This window comes from Aquarana catesbeiana, linkage group LG08 (assembly GCF_042186555.1).
Source record: "Aquarana catesbeiana isolate 2022-GZ linkage group LG08, ASM4218655v1, whole genome shotgun sequence".
In the NCBI taxonomy this organism is placed as follows: domain Eukaryota; kingdom Metazoa; phylum Chordata; class Amphibia; order Anura; family Ranidae; genus Aquarana; species Aquarana catesbeiana.
In genome coordinates, this window is record NC_133331.1 from 96,773,993 (window position 1) to 96,797,868 (window position 23,876).

General features: G+C 42.2%; 1 protein-coding gene across 2 annotated transcripts in view; it reads left to right on the top strand.

Annotated features, from left to right (window-relative positions):
* LOC141105945 (solute carrier family 2, facilitated glucose transporter member 9-like) overlaps positions 1–23,876 on the top strand; it is a 106,118-nt gene that overhangs the window by 56,714 nt on the left and 25,528 nt on the right. For both annotated transcript variants that reach the window (XM_073596179.1, XM_073596180.1), the window contains 3 exons: positions 4,355–4,465; positions 18,026–18,127; positions 19,371–19,446. In XM_073596179.1, the coding sequence (XP_073452280.1) occupies positions 4,355–4,465; positions 18,026–18,127; positions 19,371–19,446 (289 nt within the window). The remainder of the gene's footprint in view (positions 1–4,354; positions 4,466–18,025; positions 18,128–19,370; positions 19,447–23,876) is intronic.

Consider the following 23,876-nt stretch of genomic DNA (forward strand, 5'->3'; position numbering starts at 1 on the left):
CAAACCTCTCGCTTCACTCTTGGGAAGCACTCTCTTACCAGTTAAGAGGAGTAAACAACCTTCTTTTAAATGGGCCCTGTCTCAGGTGCCAAGAGCGTCAGCCTCCAGACAGTCTTGACGGCCTCCTCCGTCAGGCTCAAGGGATAAATCTCAGAGTCGACCCCAGGGACAAATAAGGTCCTGGGGTAAGAGGCCTACTAGACAAGACGCTAAAGCCTCCTTATGAAGGTGCCCCCCCACTCACTCGGGTGGGGGGAAGACTTCTACAGTTCTCAAAGCTCTGGCAGAAGGATTTTCAGGACAGATGCGTGATCTCCATAGTAACTCTAGGTTACAAGCTAGAGTTCCGAGAATTCCCCTCTCCTCAATTCCTCAGGTCAAATGTTACCAGAGATCTAGAGAAAAACAAGTCTCTCTTTCTAGCGTTGGAGCGACTATTGTCGCAGAATGGTATCAAGGTGGTTCCCACAGAAGAGCGGGGAATGTGGTTGATGTCAGACCCATTTTAAATCTGAGGGATCTAAACCAGTGCCTAAGGATTCGGTCCTTTCGCATGGAATTGATCCGATCGGTAGTCTCCATCCTACAAAGAGGAGAACTGCTGGCATCCATAGACATCAAAGATGCGTACCTGCATGTACCTATTTTCCCTGCTTATCAAAAGTACTTGAGTTTCAAAGTAGAAGAACGCCACTTTCAGTCTAAAGCTCTGCCTTTCGGGCTAGATACTGTACCTCGGGTGTTTACAAGAATCTTGGCTCCTCCTTTGGCCAGATTAAGGGCGCAAGGTATAACGGTAATAGCATACCTAGACGACCTGCTCTTGATAGACCGGTCGGTAGCTCACTTGAACCAAAACCTGGTTACCTCAGTCAACTACCTGGAATATCTAGCTTGGGTTCTCAACTTAGAGAAATCTTCTTTAAAACCAGTAAGAAGACTAGAGTATTTGGGCTTGATCATAGATACAGGACAAAAGAAGGTATTTTTACCCCAGGCAAAGATCAGTGCCATAAAGGAACTGATTCAGGTAGTCAGGGCAAAGAGTGGCCCCTCTATTCGCCTTTGTATAAGGCTGCTGGGAAAGATGGTGGCTTCATTCAAAACAGTTTGCTATGCTCAGTTCCATTCAAGACTGCTGCAACACAGTATTCTGTCTGCCTGGAACAAGAAGGTTCAGGCATTAGATTTTCCGATGCGTCTGTTTCCTACAGTGCGTCAGAACCTCAGTTGGTGGTTTAATATCCAAAAATCTGCAAAAAGGTAGATCCTTTTTACCAATTACCTGGACAGTGGTAACAACGGATGTCAGTCTTTGGGTTGGGGTGCAGTTCTGGATCAGTCAACTGCCCCAGGGAAATGGTCCAGAATCGAGAGGACCTTACCCATCAACATTCTGGAGATCCGGGCAGCATATGTAGCCTTAAAGGCCTGGACGCTCAGGCTACAGGGTTGCCCTGTCAGAATCCAGTCTGATAATGCCACAGCAGTGGCTTATATCAATCACCAAGGAGGCACCAGGAGTTGTGCAGCTCAGGAAGAGGTGAACCAGATTTTAATCTGGGCAGAAAGACAGGTGCCATACATAACGGCAATTTTCATTCTGGGGATAGAGAACTGGCAGGCGGACTACTTGAGTTGCCAGCAGTTAGTCCCAGGGGAGTGGTCTCTTCCCCCCCCGATGTCCTTTTGGCCATATGCCAAAGATGGGGGGGTTCCGGATGTAGATCTCTTTGCATCCAGGTTCAACAACAAGATCGACAGATTTGTGTCAAGAACAAGGGATCCTCTTGCATGCGGGACAGATGCAATGGTGACTCCGTGGCATCGGTTTTCACTGATTTACGCATTCCCGCCTATTCTGCTACTGCCACGACTTCTTCGCAGGATCAGGCTGGAAAGGAATTCACTACTTCTGGTGGCCCCAGCGTGACCCAGAAGAATTTGGTATGCAGAAATAGTAAAGATGACAGTAGGTTCCCCTTGGACACTACCGTCATGTCCAGACCTGTTATTCCAGGGTCCAGTGTTCCATCCTGCCTTACAAATGCTAAATTTGATGGTTTGGCTTTTGAAACCCACGTTCTGAAGAGTCGTGGGCTTTCAGGTCCTGTGGTCTCTACCTTGATCAATGCAAGGAAGCCAGTTTCTAGAGTGTTTTATCATAGAGTCTGGAAAACTTATGTATCCTGGTGTGAATCCAGGGGTTGGCATCCCAGAAAGTATGTAATAGGCAGAATTCTTGACTTTCTGCAAATGGGATTAGAAATGAAGCTGGCCTTGAGTACCATCAAGGGCCAGGTCTTGGCCTTGTCAGTATTATTTCAATGGCCACTTTGCTTCACGTTCTTTGGTCCGAAGCTTTATACAGGGGGTAACGCGCTTTATCCTCCAGTTAAGGCGCCCCTAAACCCCTGGGACTTGAATTTGGTTGTGTCAGTTTTACAGAAACAGCCTTTTGAACCAATACGTCAAATTCCCTTGGTCTTGTTGACAAGGAATTTAATTTTTCTGGTAGCAATTTCTTCAGCTAGAAGAGTATCAGAATTAGCAGCTCTTTCCTGTAAAGAGCCTTCTTTAATCATGCACAAGGATAGAGTGGTATTGCGCCCTCATCCTAGCTTCTACCGTGGGTGGTTTCAGATTTCCATCTAAACCAAGATATTTGTTCTGCCTGACTTTTTTCTAGATCCCTGTTCTACAGAAGAAAGGTCACTACATTCTTTGGATGTAGTAAGAGCAGTCAGGGCCTATCTGGAAGCAACTGCTCAAATTCGCAAAACTGATGTTTTGTTTATGTTGCCAGAAGGTCCCAATAGAGGACAGGCAGCGTCAAAGTCTACCATTACAAAATGGATTCGACAAGCGATTGTTCAAGCTTATGGTTTGAAACAGAAAATTCCGCCTATTCAAATCAAGGCACACTCCACAAGGACTATTAGTGCTTCGTGGGCGGTGCGTCACTGGGCCTCTATGGCTCAAATCTGTAAGGCCGCAACCTGGTCTTCATTCCTTACATTCACCAGATTTTATCAGGTGGATGTAAGAAGGCATGAGGATATTGCCTTTGGGCGTAATGTGCTGCAGGCAGCGGTACGAGGTCCTCAGGTCTGATTACACCCTAGTTTGTTGTGGTTCCCCTCCCCTCAAATAGCATTGCTCTGGGATGTCCCATCAGTAATTACTGAGGCTCTATGTCCCGTGATGTACCTCAAAAGAAAATAGGATTTTTTATAACAGCTTACCTGTAAAATCCTTTTCTTTTGAGGTACATCACGGGACACAGAGGTCCCACCCCTCTTCTAATACACTTTTATATTGCTTTGCTACAAAACTGAGGTATCCCTGTAAGGGGAGGGGTTATATAGGGGGTTGAACTTCCTGTCTAGGGTGTGACCAGTGTCCAATCACCTAGTGATACCCTATATAACCCATCAGTAATTACTGAGGCTCTGTGTCCCGCGATGTACCTCAAAAGAAAATAATTTTACAGGTAAGCTGTTATAAAAAAAATCCTATTTTTACTTGCATAATTCTCCACTCCACCAGCTGGTGTCACTCCCATAAGCCGGCCATAGACGGACCAAAATTCAACCGAACCAGCCGAATTTCAATTCAACTATGGGCAGGCTGGTTGTACTGAAGTCTATTTATCGATTTGACTTCGGTACAACCAGCTTGTCTGTTTTCTTTTTTATTTGTTCGATCACTGATGGCTGTAGCAACCAGCAGTGATCATTTTATTTCTGACGGCAGAGAAACCTCCCGCTGTCAGAATACAATAGCGCAAAGGGAGGAATTCCCCTATCAACACTGTGTTGTTGGGAGTATCAAGCAATTTACTTTCCTTCAGCCTGTGTTTGAAGGAAAGAACTTTTCATAACGTATGGCCTACCTAAAGCTCCAACAATAGACTGTCCCTTGGCATCATCATGTCCAATGCAGGGCTACGGACCCTGTATTTGTCTTGATGAGGTGAGGACCTTAGACCACTGGGGGAGAAGACTCTGCGAGGACTGGTCTAGCTGTGTGTAAGTTTGGGTAAGTAAATAATTTTAACAAGTCACCTTGACCGACATTAGCTATTGACCCTTGCAGTGTGGGGGCACAGATCCACTGCAAGGGATAATTTTCAAGGTTCATAGAGTCGGGTTTTACGTTTTTGTTTTTGTTTAGTTTTTTTTTTTTATCTACTAACAAGCAGCAATTTCGCAAACAAAGAAATACTATGCATAGCACAATCCAGAAACTAGAGGAAGGACATGCTTGATAATTCTGTAACTCAGATTTTTGCACATGTACATATTAAAATAGCCCTTTGATGACTGATTTCTGAAGCTATGTTTTTTTGCAGATCTGGTTCTACACCAACTCTATATTTGAGAATGCTGGCGTTCCTTTAGCTGAGATCCCATACACAACAGTGGGGACTGGGGCTATAGAGATAATTGCTGGGATGATTGGGGTAAGTGCTCAGGGCAAATAATTGCCTAAATAATTCCTTATTGTACAGCCTGTAAAAAAAACATGCCCCAAACGATTCTGTAGCCCTTGCTCTACCCTACTAGAATATTTTGGAGACTAAAATTTTTGACCTTCTAACAAAATCGTCAATGTAGGAATTGTATACCTTCCAAGTACACATTTAGCATGCATCCCTTTTACAACTTTGTTCAAGCAAATGGCTAAATACACAAAAAAAAAACAATACTACCTAAACATTTTTAACCCTAATGCAAGGAATGGGCTTTATAACCACTTTAACACAGCCCCCTCACACAGTACATTCAGGTGGATGACATCACTTTCAGTTACAGGAATGACCCCCTCCAATCCCTCCAATCTCAGACTGGTGATTGGGCAGTGAAGGAGTAGGAGGGGGTTGATGAGGTGCCTTTTGTTTGCTTGATTATGTTTCTTTTCGTCATATTTTCATGCAGCACACCTGATCACTAGTTTCATTAGATACAGTTAATGGTTTATTCATGAATACAGAGCTGCATTAATTTGTATCATTTGTATGTGCCTTGGGTCCAGCTTTATTGGTGGTGTGTAAAAGAATAGCTAACACGTATTTGAAATACTGTACGTGTAAAAAACAATCCGGGTAAAACTAAGACATCGCCTACAGAAAGTGGGGTTGGATTTCAAGCTGTACTATCTGTCAAAAATATAGTACATATAACTGAAAGGAACAATAATTTTTCTTTAAGCTTGTATGGTTACATTAACAGAAAATGTATACCCAACGACCATGCTTAGAGAGATTCTATGCTGCCCTTAAAGATTCCTGGCCTGGTAGCACAGATAGAAAATTCAGCCTTTTTATATTGCTTACCTATTATTAATAATAATAATAATATTATTATTATTATTATTATAATAAGTAGTAGTAGCAGCAGTAGTGTTTTTTTTTTTTTTTTTTTTTTTTTTTTTTTTTGTGGCCCATCAAAACCACACTGAGATTTAAATCTGTGCTAAGAGAAATACATGGGAAATGTTATCAGTTTGGCTATTATGCTGGTTCAAAGGCTCCAGTGCCTTTCTGAGCCACTGATTCAAAACTGTTATGCAGATCCTAAAGTTCTGACTTCCAGGTTATTGAGTCCGAGAAGGTTCGTTCCAAAAATGGCCAGGCAGCTAGTATATATTTTTTTAGAAGAGGTCAAAGATCGCTGGCTGCTTCTTTACTTCACTCCATATTGAATTCCCTTGAAACATAAAGAGAGGTGGTTCTTATCAGCAGTATCTCGGCACTCATTGTTTTCAGCGGAGTACTATAAAGATTGTTGCTCCTATTTCAGGAATATGGTGCTGTAGTAAGGGCTAATTTAGTGTTGAGTTTAGAATTTGCGTGATGTAAAAAACTAACAGCACCACGCTAACAATGCCAAAGCCTAATGTACTGCTTTTTAGATTGGTGTTCCCTTTACTTTTTCTAGATTGCACATGTTCAGCTTTAGAAATGGTCTAATTTCTTTATAGTCATACTTCATAGTGGTTAAAAAAAATTCTGCTATGTTCAATGGCAACCAAGCTAATTACTGCTTTTTTGCGTTTTAAAAAAGCACACTTGAAAGACGTGTGAATTATTTGGTGCTTCATTAACCTATTAAAAAGGCTTATGCTAAATTTTAAAGGTTCAAGACATGCTCTTAAAAAGGTAATGTCAACATACATTAAATTGTCAAAAATATTGTGACACTTGCCTTTACCTGCCTGGCTGTTCTATTGGGTTGAGGTCAGGATTCTGTGCAGGCCAGTCAAGTTCCTCCACCCCAAACTCACTCATCCATGTCTTTATGGACCTTGCTTTGTGCACTGGTGCGCAGTCATGTTGGAACAGGAAGGGGCCATCCCCAAACTGTTCGCATAAAGTTGGGAGCATGAAATTGTCCAGAATGTCTTGGTATGCTGACACCTTAAGAGTTCCCTTCACTGGAACTAAGGGGCCAAGCCCAACCCCTGAAAAAAAAAAAAACAAACATACCATAATCCTCTCCTCCCCCAAATGATTTGGACCAGTGCACAAATTAAGATCCATAAAGACAAGGATGAGCGAGTTTAGGAACTTGACTGACCTCAACCCGATAGAACACCTTTGGGACGAATTGGTGGAGACTGTGAGTCAGGCCTTCTTGTCCAACATCAGTGCCTGAGCTCACAAATGCGCTTCTGGAAGAAATATTCCCATAGACCTGTTCCTAAACCTTGTGGATAGCCTTCCTAGAAGAGCTGAAGCTCTTATAGCTGTAAAGGGTGGGCCAATTCAATATTGAACCCTACGGACTAAAGCTGGATACACACTGTACAACTTTTGTTGTTCGCTTTCCTTTAGATTTACCTTCAACTATGTAGTGCAAGGGCCTGCCTGATAGTATACACATTGAAAGTGTTTAGATTTCACCTCATATTATATGGTTTTGCTAAATCTAAAGGAAAAAAAAAAATCTAAAGAAAATTGCATAGTTTGTATCCAGCTTAAGACTGGGATGCCATTAACGTGCATGTATAGGCAGGCGTCTCAATACTTTTGACAATATAGTGTACCAAAAAACGGCCTAATCTTTGCAAAGACACTGCTCCCTCTGCTGCCTTTGTGAAGAAATAATATACAATGAATATTATTTTCAGCGAGGCTGGTTGTAATAACCATATCATTCCTATAAAATAAGATGAATTTTAATAGTGATGTGGGAAGACACAGATATTCTCTCTGTACTTTATTGCGACTTGAGGCAGAATGGGGAACAGAGAAGGGTGTTTGCCATTAGGCCTTATAAGCACAAAGAAAAATTGTCACCTAACAAGCTGATTACTTTGATGTCGCTGTCTTGTCCCCTCTTGATCCCTTCCCTGACCTTCCCTTTCCAGCAGCCTCTTGTTCTAAACCATTTATAGTCTCCTTATCCAAGAGTTACCTCAGTGGAAAACAAATTTTATAACAGTGCGTGCCTTCCATATTTTTAACCCAGGGCTGGCCTGTGCTACATAACACTAAATTAGATTTTTGACAATTAGAGAGACTAATGTGAGCCATCAGCTCCCAGGAGCAAAATCTCACAGTACGGCCTTCCTTTAATAAACGCATTCCAGTAAAGATGTGAAATCTAGAGCTTATAGCCACCCCTATCCTGCTTATTTACCCCTTTCTGTCTTACCGCAAATCCCCCTCTTTATTCCACTGTACTCTGACCCGCTAAATGGTCCTCGCCCTCACCATCCACTACTGAGCAGTAATAAAAGTGCTCGAAGTGGTGCAGAAGGAATGGGCTGTGCAGTAACTGGTTCACATTCACTCAGGCAGACTCATAGCTCTGTTCATCTGATTGGTCCTGAGTGGAGACAGAAATGGCACCCAATGGACACTGGGAGATTGGTTATAAAATTACAAGCATTTGTTCTGCTGTCAATATTTTCTGCTGGTTTTGCTCAAAGCTTTTTTTTTTTTTTTTTTTCTGCATCTCCTTTTCCAGAGGGGAGAAAGAAAGTTGAAGCGAATGCAGCTCTTCGAAGATTCTTTGTTATGTAGTTTATATAAAGCCTTCAGTTTATTTGATCAATTGTAAAAAAAACGGTAGATGGTATTTAAGTTGCAGTTTTATTTTCTGTTTGATTGCAATCTTTCTTATTCTGTTTCATGCCCTTAACCAGGGGTACACCTGATAACTATCAGAGACAGACAGGAAAGAGGTAGGCCTTTTATTATCAAAAATGTAGCCAAAATATATACCCTTGACACAGCCCCAGTTATTATTCCAACATTTGGAGGAAGTACAGACAGACCATCAATGGCACATCAGCCAAAAAAAATGCAATTACATTTAAATCCACCTAAAGTCAATGTAAACCCAATCACTTAAATCTCATAAAATCTTTAACATGCCCGTGTCATTTTAAGTCGCCACCTTTTATTAAAATAATATCCGGTGAGTCTGCCATAAATGTGCTAGTTTAGGCACTTTGTTATGTGGTTACAATGTTCTGTCCCTGTCAACCAGTTGGTCTCCTGCGTTGTCACCATGCCACATATGCTTCCAGTTTACCAGTAGGTGACAATGCTGATGCTCATCTGTGCAGGCAAGGTCTGCTGTTGACACCATTAGGAAGCCCATCCTGAGCAATGACCTGCAGCTGCTGAAGAGGAAGAGATCAGCAGCACTGAGATGCAGAGCAAGACAAAAAAAAAGTGAACATTTTCTGAAATAGTTTGATACATGGGGCTTAAGCAAACTAAATGCCATCTGATACAGATTTACATCTGCTTTAAAATAGCTGGATCTTCCATGATATTCTTGCATTTATCCGGTATCTCATAAGCTTGTGGCCACTCAAAAATGGGAAATGTTTGAAGAAGGAAAAAAGTCTTTGTGACCATATTCTTTACATACTGCCCATATATTTCTGGATCTTTTATAGCCCTGTTAGGTCCCAGTCTTGCCAACCTTTTAAAGACTTTCATAGTGCTTTTAAAGGTGCCTGACATTGTATACATTCAGTGTTTTTTTTTTTTTTTAAAGCTATGTGCCAAATGCCATTCCAGTCTGGTAAAGCAGACGGTTTTAGATGCCAGGCCCTATTTTGGTTACTAAGTCAGATAAGACAATTATACCATTGCTATCATTCACTCTGGAGTGATTTTTACATAGAGTAACAGTGCCCTTTACTCTATTATTACACATTAGACAGACTTGCCAACAATTTTTTACTTTATTCACTATATTGGTGCATGTCCACATGTTGCCTCTGCCTATATAACATTAAAATAAAAAGGCATTCAAATGACAAAATCCAGAGGAGACATTTGTATGTCCTTTTTAGTTTGCTGTCATTAGTGGTGTCTTACTTCATATGACAGAGGAAGAATGATCGTTTCTGGCACTGGGACCTCTGAGTTGTGTTATGGCCTGGGGTTCTAAGTACGGGGATGTAGTCCTAATCCTCACTCCACCACCAAAACTGACAGATAATCTAACTGAATCCTCCCACAAAGTGTACAGTATCTCAAAAAAGTGAGTACACACCCCATTTTTGTAAATATCTTCTTCTATTTTTTCATGTGACAGCACTGAAGAAATTACACTTTGCTACAATGTAAAGTAGTGAGTGTACAGCTTGTATAACAGTGTAAATTTGCTGTCCCCTCAAAATAACTCAACACACAGCCATTAATGTCTAAACTGCTGGCAACACAAGTGAGTACACCCTAAGTGAAAATGTCCAAATTGGGCCAATTAGCCATTTTCCCTTCCAGGTGTCATGTGATTTGTTAGTGTTACAAGGTCTCAAGGGTGAATGGGAAGCAGGTGTGTTAAATTTGGTGTTATTGCTCTCACTCTCTCATACTGGTCACTGGAAGTTCAACATGGCAAAGAACTCTCTGAGGATCTGGAAAAAAGAATTCTTGCTCTACATAAAGATGGTCTAGGCTATAAGAAGATTGCCAAGACCCTGAAACTGAGCTGCAGCACGGTGGCCAAGTCCATACAGCGGTTTAACAGGACAGGTTCCACTCAGAAGATTCCTCACCATGGTCAACCAAAGAAGTTGAGTGCATGTGCTCAGCGTCATATCCAGAGGTTGTCTTTGGGAAATGGACATATGAGTGCTGCCAGCATTGCTGAAGAGGTTGAAGGGGTGGGGGGGTCAGCCTGTCAATGTTCAGACCATACGCTGCATCAAATTGGTCTGCATGGCTGTCGTCCCAGAAGGAAACCTCTAAGGACATGGATTACTGGAACCATGTCCTGTGGTCTGATGAGACCAAGAAAAACTTATTTGGTTCAGATGGTGTCAAGCATGTGTGGCGGCAACCAGGTAAGGAGTACAAAGACAAGTGTGTCTTGCCTACAGTCAAGCATGGTGGTGGGAGTGTCATGCTCTGGGGCTGCATGAGTGCTGCAGACACTGTGGAGCTACAGTTCATTGAGAGAACCATGAATGCCAACATGTACTGTGACATACTGAAGCAGAGCATGATCCCCTCCCTTCGGAGACTGGGCCGCAGGGCAGTTTTCCAACATAACGACCCCAAGCACATCTCCAAGATGACCACTGCCTTGCTAAAAAAGCTGAGGGTAAAGGTGATGGACTGGCCAAGCATGTCTCCAGACCTAAACCCTATTGAGCATCTCTGGGGCATCCTCAGACAGAAGATGGAGGAGTGGAAGGTCTCTAACATCCACCAGCTCTGTGATGTCATCGTGGAGGAGTGGGAGAGGACTCCAGTGGCAACAAGTGAAGCTCTGGTGAACTCCATGCCCAAGAGGGTTAAGGCAGTGTTGGAAAATAATGGTAGCCACACAAAATATTGACACTTTGGGCCCCATTTGGACATTTTCACTTAGGGGTGTACTCACTTTTGTTGCCAGCGGTTTAGACATTAATGGCTGTGTGAGTTATTTTGAGGGGGCAGCAAATTTACATTGTTATACAAGCTATACACTCACTACTTTACATTGTAGCAAAGTGTAATTTCTTTAGTGTTGTCACATGAAAAGATATAAAATATTTACAAAAATGTGAGGGGTGTAATCACTTTTGTGAGATACTGTATCTGAAGTCAGTTTTTTAGTTGTCACTAGAACAGGAAGAGAGCGAAAATGCTCAAGAAGACATGCATCTGGTGACAAATACGAATTGTGCACAAAAACACCCGCGCTTCTGGGCTTACTTTACAGTCATACCCCTGTGACTAAAAATGAGTGAAACAATTAGTGTAAATGTGTGAATATACATTTGTACTCATAAGTTTACATACCCTGGCAGAATTTATGATTTCTTGGCCATTTTTCAGAGAATATGAATGATAACACAAAAACTTTTCTTTCACTCGTGGTTAGTGTTTGGCTGAAGCCATTTATTATCAATCAACTGTGTTCACTCTTTTTAAATCATAACGGCAACATAAACTACCCAAAAGACCCTGATCAAAAGTTTACATATCCTGGTGATTTTGGCCTGATAACATGAACACAGGTTGACACAAATGGGTTTGAATGGCTATTAAAGGTAACCACCCTCACCTGTGATCCGTTTGCTTGTAATTAGTGTGTGTGTATAAAAGGTCAATGAGTTTCTGGACCCCTGACCCCTGACCTTTCTGGATTCTGAGTCATGGGGAAAGCAAAAGAATTGTCAAAAGATCTGAGGGGAAAAGATAGTGGAACTGTATAAAACAGGAAAGGGATATAAAATATGTCCAAAGAATTGAGAATGCCAAACAGCAGTGTTCAAACTCTAATCAAGAAGTGGAAAATGAGGGGTTCTGTTGAAACCATCTGAGAAGATAAAGAGCCTCATCCACAAATACCACAAAAAGACTTCAAGCTGTCATTGATGTTAAAGAGGGCAATACACAGTATTAAGAACTGGGGTGTGTAAACTTTTGACCAGGGTCATTTGGGTAGTTTCTGTTGCCATTCATGATTTAAAAAGAGTAAACACTGATTGATAAATGGCTTCAGCCAAACACTAACCATGAGTGAAAGAAAAGTTTTTGTGTTATCATTCATATTCTCTGAAAAATGGCCAAGAAATCATAAATTCTGCCAGGGTATATAAACTTATGAGCACAATTGTATGTAGCTGCAGTGAGTCACCACTTGTGCCACCATACATGGATGTTACTTAAGTACAAAGAAAAGAGAGCCACGCTTACCAAAACTTTAAAATAAACTTGTAGACCCTATGGTCTTCTTACTCAGTGTGTTTTAGCATGTATTAGCATACAGTGCTGTGAAAAAGTATTTGCCCTCTTCCTGATTTTTTTTTTTTTTTAAATGTTTTGCAAATTTGTCACACTTAAATGATTCAGATCATCAAACTAATTTTAATATTACACAAAAATAACCAGAGTAAATCCAAAATGCAGTTTTTACATGGTTTCCTTTATTAAGAGAAACAAGCTGTCTAAACCTGCCTGGCCCTATGTGAAAATATAATTGACCACCCTTACTAAATCATGAATGAACTGTGATTAACCAACAGCTGAGTTAAATTTCACTTGATGGCCTGATTACTGCCAGACTTGTTGATTTAGACCCCTTTAACAGGCATTTTAGCTCTAGAAATAGTGCCTGAAAACTGCCTCCCATGCCGCCCGCATGTGAAAGCCCGAGTGCTTTCACACTGGGGCGGTGCGCTTGTGTGACGTTAGAAAAGGTCCTGCAAGCAGCATCTTTGGGGCGGTTTGGGAGTGCTGTATACAGCGCTCCCGAAATTCCCCTGCCCATTGCAATGAATGAGCAGCGCTTCCAAAGCCCCTGAAAAATGTTTCGGAAGCGCCACAACACAGGTTTTTTTAACCCTTTCTTCAGGGTCGCTAGCGGCTGAAAAGCGCTAGTTAGCGCACTGGTGGCCCCAGTGTGAAAGGGCTCTTAAGAAATCACTTAAACGGAAGCTTTATAACAAAGTGAAGCATGTTAAAAGATCTCAAAAAGCAACACATCATGCCACGATCTAAAGAAATTCAAGAACAGATGAGAAACAAAGTAACTGACATCAGTCTAGAAAGAGTTACAAAGCCTTTGGGACTCCAGCAAACCACGGTGAGAGCCATTATCCACAAATGGAGAAAACTTAGAACAGTGGTGAACCTTCCCAAGAGTGGCCGGCCTACCGAAACTACTCACAAGTGCACAACGACAACTCATCCCGGAGGTCATAAAACCCAGAACAATATCTAAAGAACTACAAGCTTCACTTGCCCCAGTTAAGGTCAGTGTTCATGATTCAACAATAAAAAAGAAACTGGGCAAAAATGGTATCAATGGGAGAGTTCCAAGGCGAAAGCCACTGCTGACCAAAAAGAACACAAAGGCTCATCTCACATTTGACAAAAAACATCTTGATTATCCCCAAGACTTTGGGCAATTATTCAGTGGACTGATGAGACAAAAGTTAAACTTTTTTGGAAGGTGTGGATCCCGTTACATCCGGCGTAAAACTTACACAGCATTTCATAAAAAGAACATTACACCAACAATCAAACATGGCTGCTTTGCAGCTTTAGGACCTGGACCCCCTGCAATAATTGATAGAATCATGAATTCTGCACTCTACCAGAAAATCCTCATGAAGAATGTCCAGCCATCAGTTCATGAACTCATGTCCACCTTGCTAAAAAAACAAAACAAATTTAAGGCTTTTGGAGTGACCTATTTAAAGTTGGGACTTAAATCTGATTGAGATGCTGTGGCAGGACCTTAACCACTTCAGCCCCAGAAGGTTTTACCCCTTTAATGACCAGGCCATTTTTTTGCGATACGGCACTGCGTTACTGTAACTGACAATTGCGTGGTCGTGTGACGCTGTACCCAAATAACATTTATTTCCTTTTTTTTCCCCCACAAATGGGGCTTTCTTTTGGTGGTATTTGATCACCTCTGCAGTTTTTATTTTTTGCGTTATAAACAAAAAAAGACCAACAATTTAAAAAAAAAAAAAAAAAATTTTTACTTTCTGCTATAATACATATCCAAAAAGAGTAAAAAAATTGAATTTCTTCATCAATTTAGGCCAATATGTATTATTCTACATATTTTTTGTAAAAAAAAATCCCAATAAGCGTATACAGATTGGTTTGCGCAAAAGTTATAGTGTCTACAAACTATAGGATAGGTTTATGGACTTTTATTATTTTCTTTTTTATTATTGTTTTTACTAGTAATGGCGGTGATCAGCGATTATTATTATTATTATTTTTTTTTTTTTTTGCGGGACTGGGACACTGTGGCGGACAAATCTGACACGAAGTGACACTTTTCAGGGACCAGTGACACCAATACAGTGATCAGTGCTAAAAAAAATGCACTGTTACTGTATAAACGACTCTGGCAGGGAAGGGGTTAACATCAAGGGCAATCAAAGGGTTTAGTGTGTTCCTTGGTAGTGTTTTCTAACTGTGTGCGGGATGGATTGACGGGAAGAACACAGATCTATGTTCCTGCTTACAAGGAACAGAAGATCTCTGTGTACTTCCTGTCAGAACAGGGATCTGCCTTGTTTACATAGGCAGATCTCTGTTCTGCCTCTCTATGGAGTGATCGCTGGTGGCTGGCGGACATCGGGTCCGCCGGACCCGCTGATCGGCTTCTGCTCCATGCAATGGCCCACAGTATCTATTGCAAGAAATTAGATACAGGTACGTTGTTTCACGAAATACAGCAGCCCTGCTGTAGTGTATATGTGGTGGGCAGTCTTTAACCACTTACCAACTGGCTCACACCGATATACATCAGCAAAGTGGTTCGTTATTGCAAATCGCTGTATGGGTATGTCTGTACCTTTTTTAAGGGCGATAGCAGGCACGCCTGCCAGAGGGGCACACGCACGTCTGCTGCACTGTGGGGAACCCGATGTGCATAGCCGGTGGGCACGATTGCCACCGGCCACCCGTGATCGCGTACACAAGTGCAGGAACAGGGATTTGTGTGTGTAAACACACAAATCCTTGTTCTGTCAGGGGCTAGGAGACACATTGTTTGTTCCTACTAAGTAGGAACAACGATATGTCTCCTCCCTTAGTCAGTCCTATCCCCATACAGTTAGAATCACTAACGAGGGAACACATTTAACCCCTTGATCGCCCCCTAGTGTTAACCCCTTCCCTGCCAGTGACATTTACACAGTAATCAGTGCATTTTTTTTAGCACTGATCGCTGTATAAGTCTCAATGGTCCCAAAAATGTGTCAAAAGTTTCCGATCCGTGCGCCGCAATGTCGCAGTACCGTGAAAAACCACAGATCACCACCATTACTGATAAAAAAAAATTATATTAAAAATGCCATAATTCTTTCCCATAGTTTGTACACGCTATAACTTTTGTGCAAACCAATCAATATAAGCTTATTGTGATATATATATTTTTTTACCAAAAATATGTAAAATAATATATATTGGCCTAAACTGAGGAAGAAATTTGGAGATATTTATTATAGCAAAAATTAAAAAATATTGTTTTTTTTTTTTTTTTTTTTTGTTTTTTTTTTTTTTTTCAAAATTGTCGCTTTTTTTTGTTTATAGTGCAAAAAATAAAAACCGCAGAGGTGATCAAATACCACCAAAAGACAGCTCTATTTGTGGGAATAAAAAGGACGTCAATTTTGTTTGGGTCCAGCGTCGCATGACCGCGCATTTGTCCGTTAAAGCGAAGTTCCACCCAAAAGTGGAACCTCCGCTTTAAGCACACCTCGCCCCCTTACATGCCACATTTGGCATGTCATTTTTTTGGGGGGAGTGGGTGCCTACTTTAGAGAGGGACTTCCTGTCCCACTTCCTTGTTCCACTTCTCGGCTGCCTAGGCGACTCCTCTCCCCCCTAGACGGCCCCTCCCTCTAGGCAATCTTCTGGGACACGTCACAGATTGCCTGACCACTCGGAGAGTGCAGCGTGACTCGCTCATGCGCAGTGCGCGCCCGACTGTGAAGCCACAAGCTGTCACGGCTGGGTGCCCACAGTTCCAATGACGACGCCACGGATAAGAGGGGGAAAAGGAGAGGGGCTTCGGGCGTCCGCATTGCTGGACCGTGGGACAGGTAAGTGTCTGTTTATTAAAAGTCAGCAACTATACTTTTTGTAGCTGCTGACTTTTAATAAACAGAAAAAAGCCTGGAACTTTGCCTTAAAGCAACGCAGCGTCGTATCGCAGAAAATGGCCTGGTCATTAAGCAGCCAAATCTTCCAGTCTGGAGGTGGTTAAGCAGGCCGTTCATGCTCAAAAACCCTTCAATGTGGCTAAATTAAAACCATTCTGCAAACAAGAGTGAGACAAAATTCATCCACAGCGATGAGAGATGCATTTCCAGTTTTTGCAAATGCTTGATTGCAGTTGGTGCCACCAAGGGTGGCACAACCAGTTATTAGGTTTAGGGGGCAATTACTTTTTTCACATAGGGCCAGGCAGGTTTGGGCATCTTTTTTCCCTTAATGAATAAAATCATAATTTAAACAATGCATTTTGCATTTACTCTGGTTATCTTTGTGTAATAATACAATTAGTTTGATCTGAATCATTTAAGTGTAACAAATATGCAAAAAATAAATCAGAAAGGGGGCAAATACTTTTTCACAGCACTGTACATTTTGAAAAATGTGAAATGTGCAATACAAGGTGCTGAAATAAAAACAAAAATGCAAAGCAATCTTTAAAATCCAAGAATGTGACACATTCTCAATAGACCAAATTATATAAAATATATAATGTGCACACAAAGTCCGGTGCCTCAATTTCTTCAAAACCTGTGAGCCCAATATAGTCCTCCAACAAACTTAAACCAGTCAGGATAAATAATTCTTCACCACCTTCAATGTCAACTCCTGCTCCAACCCAGATAGCAAGCAATTGAGCTGCAATTCTATTGTTAGACCTGCCAGGCTTCACAAGTTTGTTGCACAATTGCAGCAAGTCCACGTTGCATGACTCCAGATCAATTTTTTTTAAACATTCTGCAAGTCTGCTGCAAGTACTGGTTGTTATATTGTGCAATAGTCATCCCACCACAGGGGTCGCTGTGACTTGCTCTTGCTCTAGACTCACCACTGCAACTTTTGCTTTTTCTAGAGACTTGCCATACAAATTTGCTACAAATTGGAAAAGTGTCAACTAGAATTTTTGCTTCAAGTGCTCTGCAAGTGTACAACTAGCCAGTGAAAATGTGCAGTAAGTTAACAGACTTACAATTCAACACTGCCACAAATTTGTGGCAAATTATCCTTGCTATGTGGCAAAGTGCCACTTTAGGTGTGCCCACTCACCAGTTATAGACCCTCTTATGTTTAATAAGTGGGTCTACCAGTTCTCTAAATTATCATTTTCCTCCTCTAAGACACCCTCAGAAGGACACAGGATTGGCCATCCACCAGTATTCAGATTATTAAAATTGCCCAAAAAACATAAAATGCGTTCCACCGAGCAGTAATGACATCGCTGGAAGTCCCACATGTTTCTTAAAGCTGCCCGGTTAGTGATAAAATGCATATAGGCGGGACTTAGGTGATGTTATTTTGGCTCAGTGGAATGCAATTCAGTGGCCAGCCCTATTGATTGTCTCTTGCCCGATATCCTTTGATTTATAAATCAAAGGAGCCTGTTGGAAAATTTGTTGGGGGAACAGTGCCAACACCCAATCAGATGCAATTGTTTGGGTATTTTGAGAGCTGTAGGCCAGCAGTCAAAATAAAATGGCCACAACAGAAGATATGTCCATCTGTGCTGTGAATAGAGGATTTTTTTTATTTATTTTTTTTATTCAGCCTGTAGGCTGTATGATCAGTTTTAGATATGTATATCACTTCAAGCTTTCGGATACCCTGTAAGCAAAGATGTTATAGGGCTGAGATTCTGGATACAAGAACAATCTACTCTAATCTACTATTAAACCAGGTTCAGCCTGGTTTATATTTCCCTTAGCACTGTTATCACTGCCAAATAATGAATAATGTCCTTGTTTGTAATTCTTTTGCAAAATGTCACATTGAAAAATGTAATTTTTTAAATGGTTTGTTTTTTGTTTTTTTTTGCAGTGTTTTACAGTGGAGAAGCTGGGCAGACGACCTCTTATAATTGGTGGATTTAGTTTCATGGGATTTTGTTGTGCTGGTATAACGTTGGCTCTAGTATTTCAGGTAGGTAGCAAAAAGTAACAAAAATATTTAAAGTTATAAAAATCATCCTTCCTGCATTTATGGTGTGAATTCCACCAAAAGCACTCAAGCATACAGGCAAGATCCAACAGTTCTCAGGCTTCAGCATTGTGGTGGAACCATACATAGATATGCATACAGAACATCTGACTTGCATGCTTAGGATATGGAGAAGGGCATAGGAAGCTCTATACTAGTGGGGCCTGACTCTAATTTCGGTCCCCCTAGGCCTACAATTTTGGACCACCCCCTTCCTTCCTCCGCCACCACAGTTGGAGTTGATGAATACTTACTATCCATAATATCACATTAATATAATACAATGCCATAGCTGCACAAGGCACACTGAGGCTAGGGATGGATGAGCTTTAAAAGAGAGTGCCCATTCTGCATCAGTACATCTGCAACTAATAAGATAAGTATAGTCAATGCTCCTCCTACCCTGCTAACAGAAGTTTTTATCCAGTATATAGACAAAGGATGTTTGGGACTGTATATGCACAGTTCACTCTTCCAGTGTGGTCCTCCACTGCAGGACCCTTAACAGGACATATTTTATTTTCATTCATTTTCCAGAGTGATTGAGTACATAGCACTAGCTCAAGGGTTAGTCCAGCTGGTTCATCTGATAGGAGACCTGACAAAATAACCTGTTGTGGGCACTTGTGGACCAGAATTGAGATATTGCACTGTTGCACCAGTGAAAATACTCACTGTGCAACAATTCGGAACCAGCTTTATTTAACTCAAATCACAAAAAATAGGAAACACTACAAGCCAAACCTTAAAAATGTTATTGAGGTAACAATCTCAAGCGTAAAGATGAAGATGAAAACCATGTTCCACCAAACAATTTTATTTTTACCTTTTTTGAGATGGTAACTTCAAAACATTATTGAAGTTTGGCTTTTTTTAGTCTTTGAACTATGATACTTTAAGTAAGTGATTCATTTATCTGTTAAGAGGAAATCTACAAAATATCTGTTGGTGAAGCCTAAGGGCAGGTTTGAGAAATCCTTATTAACGCACCTCTGTTCCTATAGCAAAGTTTAGATTCTATGCTTTTTTTCTTAGAACTGATTTTGTTGTAACCTGCACTGATTGGGGAATGACAGTTTGGCTATGGCTGCAGCTGAGAAATATAGCTATATCTTTCTTTGTATACTTCAATACTTGAAGGCAATGATCCTCTGATAATAGGTGATTTGTTCATATTCACTTTCAGGCAAGAATCGCTTGGATGCGGTATGTTAGTGTGGTTTGTGTCATTGGAATCATAGCGGGTTTCTGCATAGGTCCCGGTAAGTGCTTGTTCCCGTGGATATATTCACAAAGTTAATTTTGTTTTATAAGATAAATTCAGGTAGAAAACATGATAAATGGACCACTGGTCAGCCATCTGGATCCAATGGGGATCTTTCTTTGAAGGCCACTGCAGCTTATAGGACAAGAATCCAATGGCCTGACTTCACCACCATAATCACAAACTTTATTGGCTTTTTAAGATAATGCCTAATAGTGTAGTATTCTATTTTGTTAGTAGGTTGCTGACATCACATGGGAATTTCTACCCTATAAACCCCACAAGCCTTAAACGTGGGATCTATGTTGAATCTGATTTACTGGATGTCATTGATGAGTTGGGGAGCCGAGGTTAAACTCCTTAGTGTGTGGGCTTTCTTATTAGGGATTCTGCAGTGATGTATATCACTAAACTGATATTCCTTTTAGAAAACCATTTACCTGCTTAAAATATGCTGTTTGAAGAGGATATGTGCAATGCAAAAATGGTGTCTGCTGCTCTGAATTACTGGTGGAGTAGATTGTTCTATTTTACTGGGCACACTTCACTCTCCTGCTCTGTTGTACCCAATTGTTAATCAGTTAAATACAGCATGCAGTGCAAAATTAAAAATAAAAATTGCTGCTCTAGGAAGAAGAGATCCTCTTGAGGTAGACATCCAATCCGTGCAGGCATAATTTGTTCAGACCATGTTAAATGGTGTAAAAATCGTGCTCTTTCTTTATCTCTGCACTTAAATTCAGAATTTTGATTAAGTTTCCTGTGCTTAATGGGGGTAATATTAAGCCACAAAGACAAATACACTTTATTTGTTGCTTTCAGTATACATTTGTAATCCTGCAAGAAAATTTTAAGCTCACTTTGGTATTCCTGATGCATAGTTTGGCCAGTGGATATAAAGTACTGATTCACATTGCTCTGCTTGCTTTCCTTATGAGGAAACCACCTTTATATCTGACATAAGAATATTTATATTCGAATAGAAACCTTTCTTTAGAGAAATATGGAAGCTGCCATAGTTGAAAACCACCTGAAATGTAGTTGTATATGTCAGGAAGGGCATGCCAGCACCCAAAACGGCTGCCGAAGAAGATGACCTGTTACCTCTGCCCCTGTCAAAATGCCATTGGTGCGCACACACCCTGTGACAGCTTTTGCCGCCCAAACAGGCTATTTAAACTCAGCCAGTTTCCAGACTCAGTGCTGTCTGCTCTACAGCATTCCCGTTGCCTTGTATCTGATACCTGTTCCTGTTAACCAACCTGGCTTGCCTCTGACGTTCCTGCTTCCTGCCTGTACCTGACCCAGCTTGTTTGAGTCCGCATCTGCCTGCTCCCTCTGCTACCTTGCTGCCAGCCCATCACCGATCCGGCCTGTATCCTGACTACGCTTCTGCCTTCGCATCTGCTCCTGACGTGCCCTCCAGTGGATGACCTGGCCTGCCTGTACCTGCCTTCTCTTCTGATTGAAGAATCCTACTGTACTACCATCCCTCCTGCAGCTGTCCCGGCTTCACTGTCTGCGATCCACCTGGCACTTGTCCGACTCTGCGCTCCTGCACCTCCTGTCTGCTTTACCAAGGGGCCTTGAGTCAGAGGTGTAAGAGAGGCCGTCCTCTGCATATCAGGCTCTACTGTCAGGTACGTGACAGTAGCAGACAGCCATGTCTGAGCCTGTGCGGGGACCCTCTCCCATGGAGGAACTTTGTCAGCATCTGACCGGCTTGACACAGGCTGTTAAGGCCTTGCAAGAGGGTTATACCCAGCTGGAAGGACGCTTACAGACCCTGTCTGACTCTACAGCCACCCAGGGACCGCCACAAGCATCTTCCTCTTTACAAGGAACCTCTCCCGCTCCTGCAGTGGTCATGCTTCCACCCAAGCCCAGAGTACCGACCCCGGACAGATTCCTGGGAGATCACAGCAAGTTCAGAGCGTTCCGAAACGCATGCAAACTCTACTTCGCTCTTCAGCCACGCACCTTTTCTCTGGAGGCTGCAAAGGTCGACTTCGTTATTTCCTTCTCCAATGTGAACCACAGTCCTGGGCCCACTGTCTCCTGGAGCAGAAGGCCAAATGTTTATCGGACTTAGCCTCGTTCTTCAGTGCTATGGCCCATTTGTACGAAGATCCCCAGCAAACGGCTTCTGCAGAGGCGGCTCTTCACTCACTTTAACAAGGTCATGGAGCGGTGGAAGATTATGTTTCAGAATTTAGACGATGGGCCTTTGCCACTAACTGGAACGACGCCGATCTGCGCTACCAATTCCGTATGGGCCTCTCCTACCCACTTAAGGACGAGTTAGCTTGAGTAGGAGTGCCCTCTACTCTGGAAGTTCTAATTGACTTATCCATTCAAATCGACCGTCGTTTGAGAGAACGAAGATTGGAGAGAACTACGGGTCCATCTCGCCCAGTATGGATTCTACCCCGGGTACCCAGCTCTTTCAACACTGCTCCACCAGTTCCTACCACACCCATTCCTGATGCTCCAGAACCTATGCAGCTCGGCCTACTTCATCCTTCCCTCTCTGTTGAAGAACGACAGCTTTGCCGCCAGCAGAACTTGTACTGTGGGGGATCAGGACACCACGTGAGGTCTTGCCCAGTTAAACCCCATAAGAGTCTTTCAGCTACCCCTCCTTCTTCAACCCTGAATGTGCTGAACAACTCTGCTCATCTTACTCTCCCCATTTAATTACAGCTGCCAGAAGGTACTATTTAGACTTCTGCCATAACTGACTCCAGGCCTGCAGCTGTTTCGTGGACTTGACCTTTGCTGCAAAACATCATATTTCACTATAACTCAAGACACAGAAGCTCTCTGTTCACTTGGCCGATGGGTACATCATTAAATTTTGGGCAGTTACTTATGAAACCATTCCTCTGCTTGCTACCATTACCAAGAATCATCAGGAACTGCTTTGTCTGGACGCCATTGCCTCTCCTCTGTTTCTGGTCATCCTTGGCATGCCTTGGCTGAAGGCCCACAATCATCACATTGACCGGGCCACGGAGGGAATTATGTTTCTCTCCCCCTACTGTATCCAGTACTGCTTACAAACCCCTTGTAGTGTGCCCTCTCTGCTATGCCTTGATACGGACTCTGAGACTCGTCAGCTCGTACCCACAGCTTATCATGACTTCCTAGATCTTTTCAGCAAGAAAGGGGCAGAGACTCTTCCCCCTCATCGGACTTACGGCTTTCTGATTGAACTCCTTCCAGGAGTCGAAGTTCCTTTCGGAAGAAATTTCCCACTATCCGAATGTGAGCTTGTAGCCCTAAAAGACTACATCGATGATAATATCAAGAAAGGGTTCATTCGCCCTTCCACATCCCCAACCGGGCAGAAATCTTCTTTGTAGAAAAGAAAGACCATTCATTACGGCCCTGTGTGGACTACTGTGAGCTCAATATAGTTACAGTTAAAAACCGTTACTCTCTTCCACTAGTTCCCAAACTTTTCCAGAGACTTGGCACCGCCACCGTATTCACAAAACTGGATCTTCGAGGCGGTTTGGGCATTTCGAGTATCTTGTAATGCCCTTCGGACTTTGCAATGCACCTTTCAGCACTTCATTAACGATGTCTTCTGAGACTTTCTGGACTTGTTTGTTATTGTATACCTTGATGTTATACTAATCTTTTCTCCCTGTCTAGACAACCATTGCAGACATGTCAAGAGTGTGCTGAGTAGTCTTCAACAACAAGGATTCTACGCCAAACCTGAAGAGTGAGTTTGAATGCCAGAGCATCCAATTCCTGGGCCTGATCATATCCACCTTACTGGCAAGAGAGGAGCTACTCTGGTACGGAGATAAGATCTTTGTACTTGAGGGTCTGCGAACTTCAACCTTGGGACTGTGCCATGATCACATGCTTGCAGGGCATTTTGGTATTAGAAAGACCTCTGTACTAGTACAGCGAACATTTTGGTGGCCTGGAGTGGAGGAAGACTGTAGGAGGTACGTAGAGTCCTGCTCTACTTATATCCGCAACAAGTCCAAGGCTTGGGGTTTGTTGAAACCATTGCCTGTCCCAAATAGACCTTGGAGAATGATCTCAATTGACTTTATCGTGGAACTGCCTCCATCTGAGGGCTACAGTACTATTTTCGTAATTGTTGACCGACTATCTAAAATGGCTAATTTCCTCCCTATGAAGGGTACTCCCTCTGCACGGATCTTTATCAAGAAAGTTATAAGACTTCACGGGGTTCCGCCAAATATCGTCTCTGACAGAGGGGTCCAGTTCACCTCCAGATTCTGGAAATTTTTATGCGAATCTCTTGGAATTGAACTTTCATTTCTTCAGCCTCACCCACAAATAAATGGACAGAAAGAACCAACCAAACATTTGAACAATGTCTGCGCTGCTTCTCTTCTTTTTCACAAAATGACTGGGTGTCCCTACTTCCCCCTGGCTGAG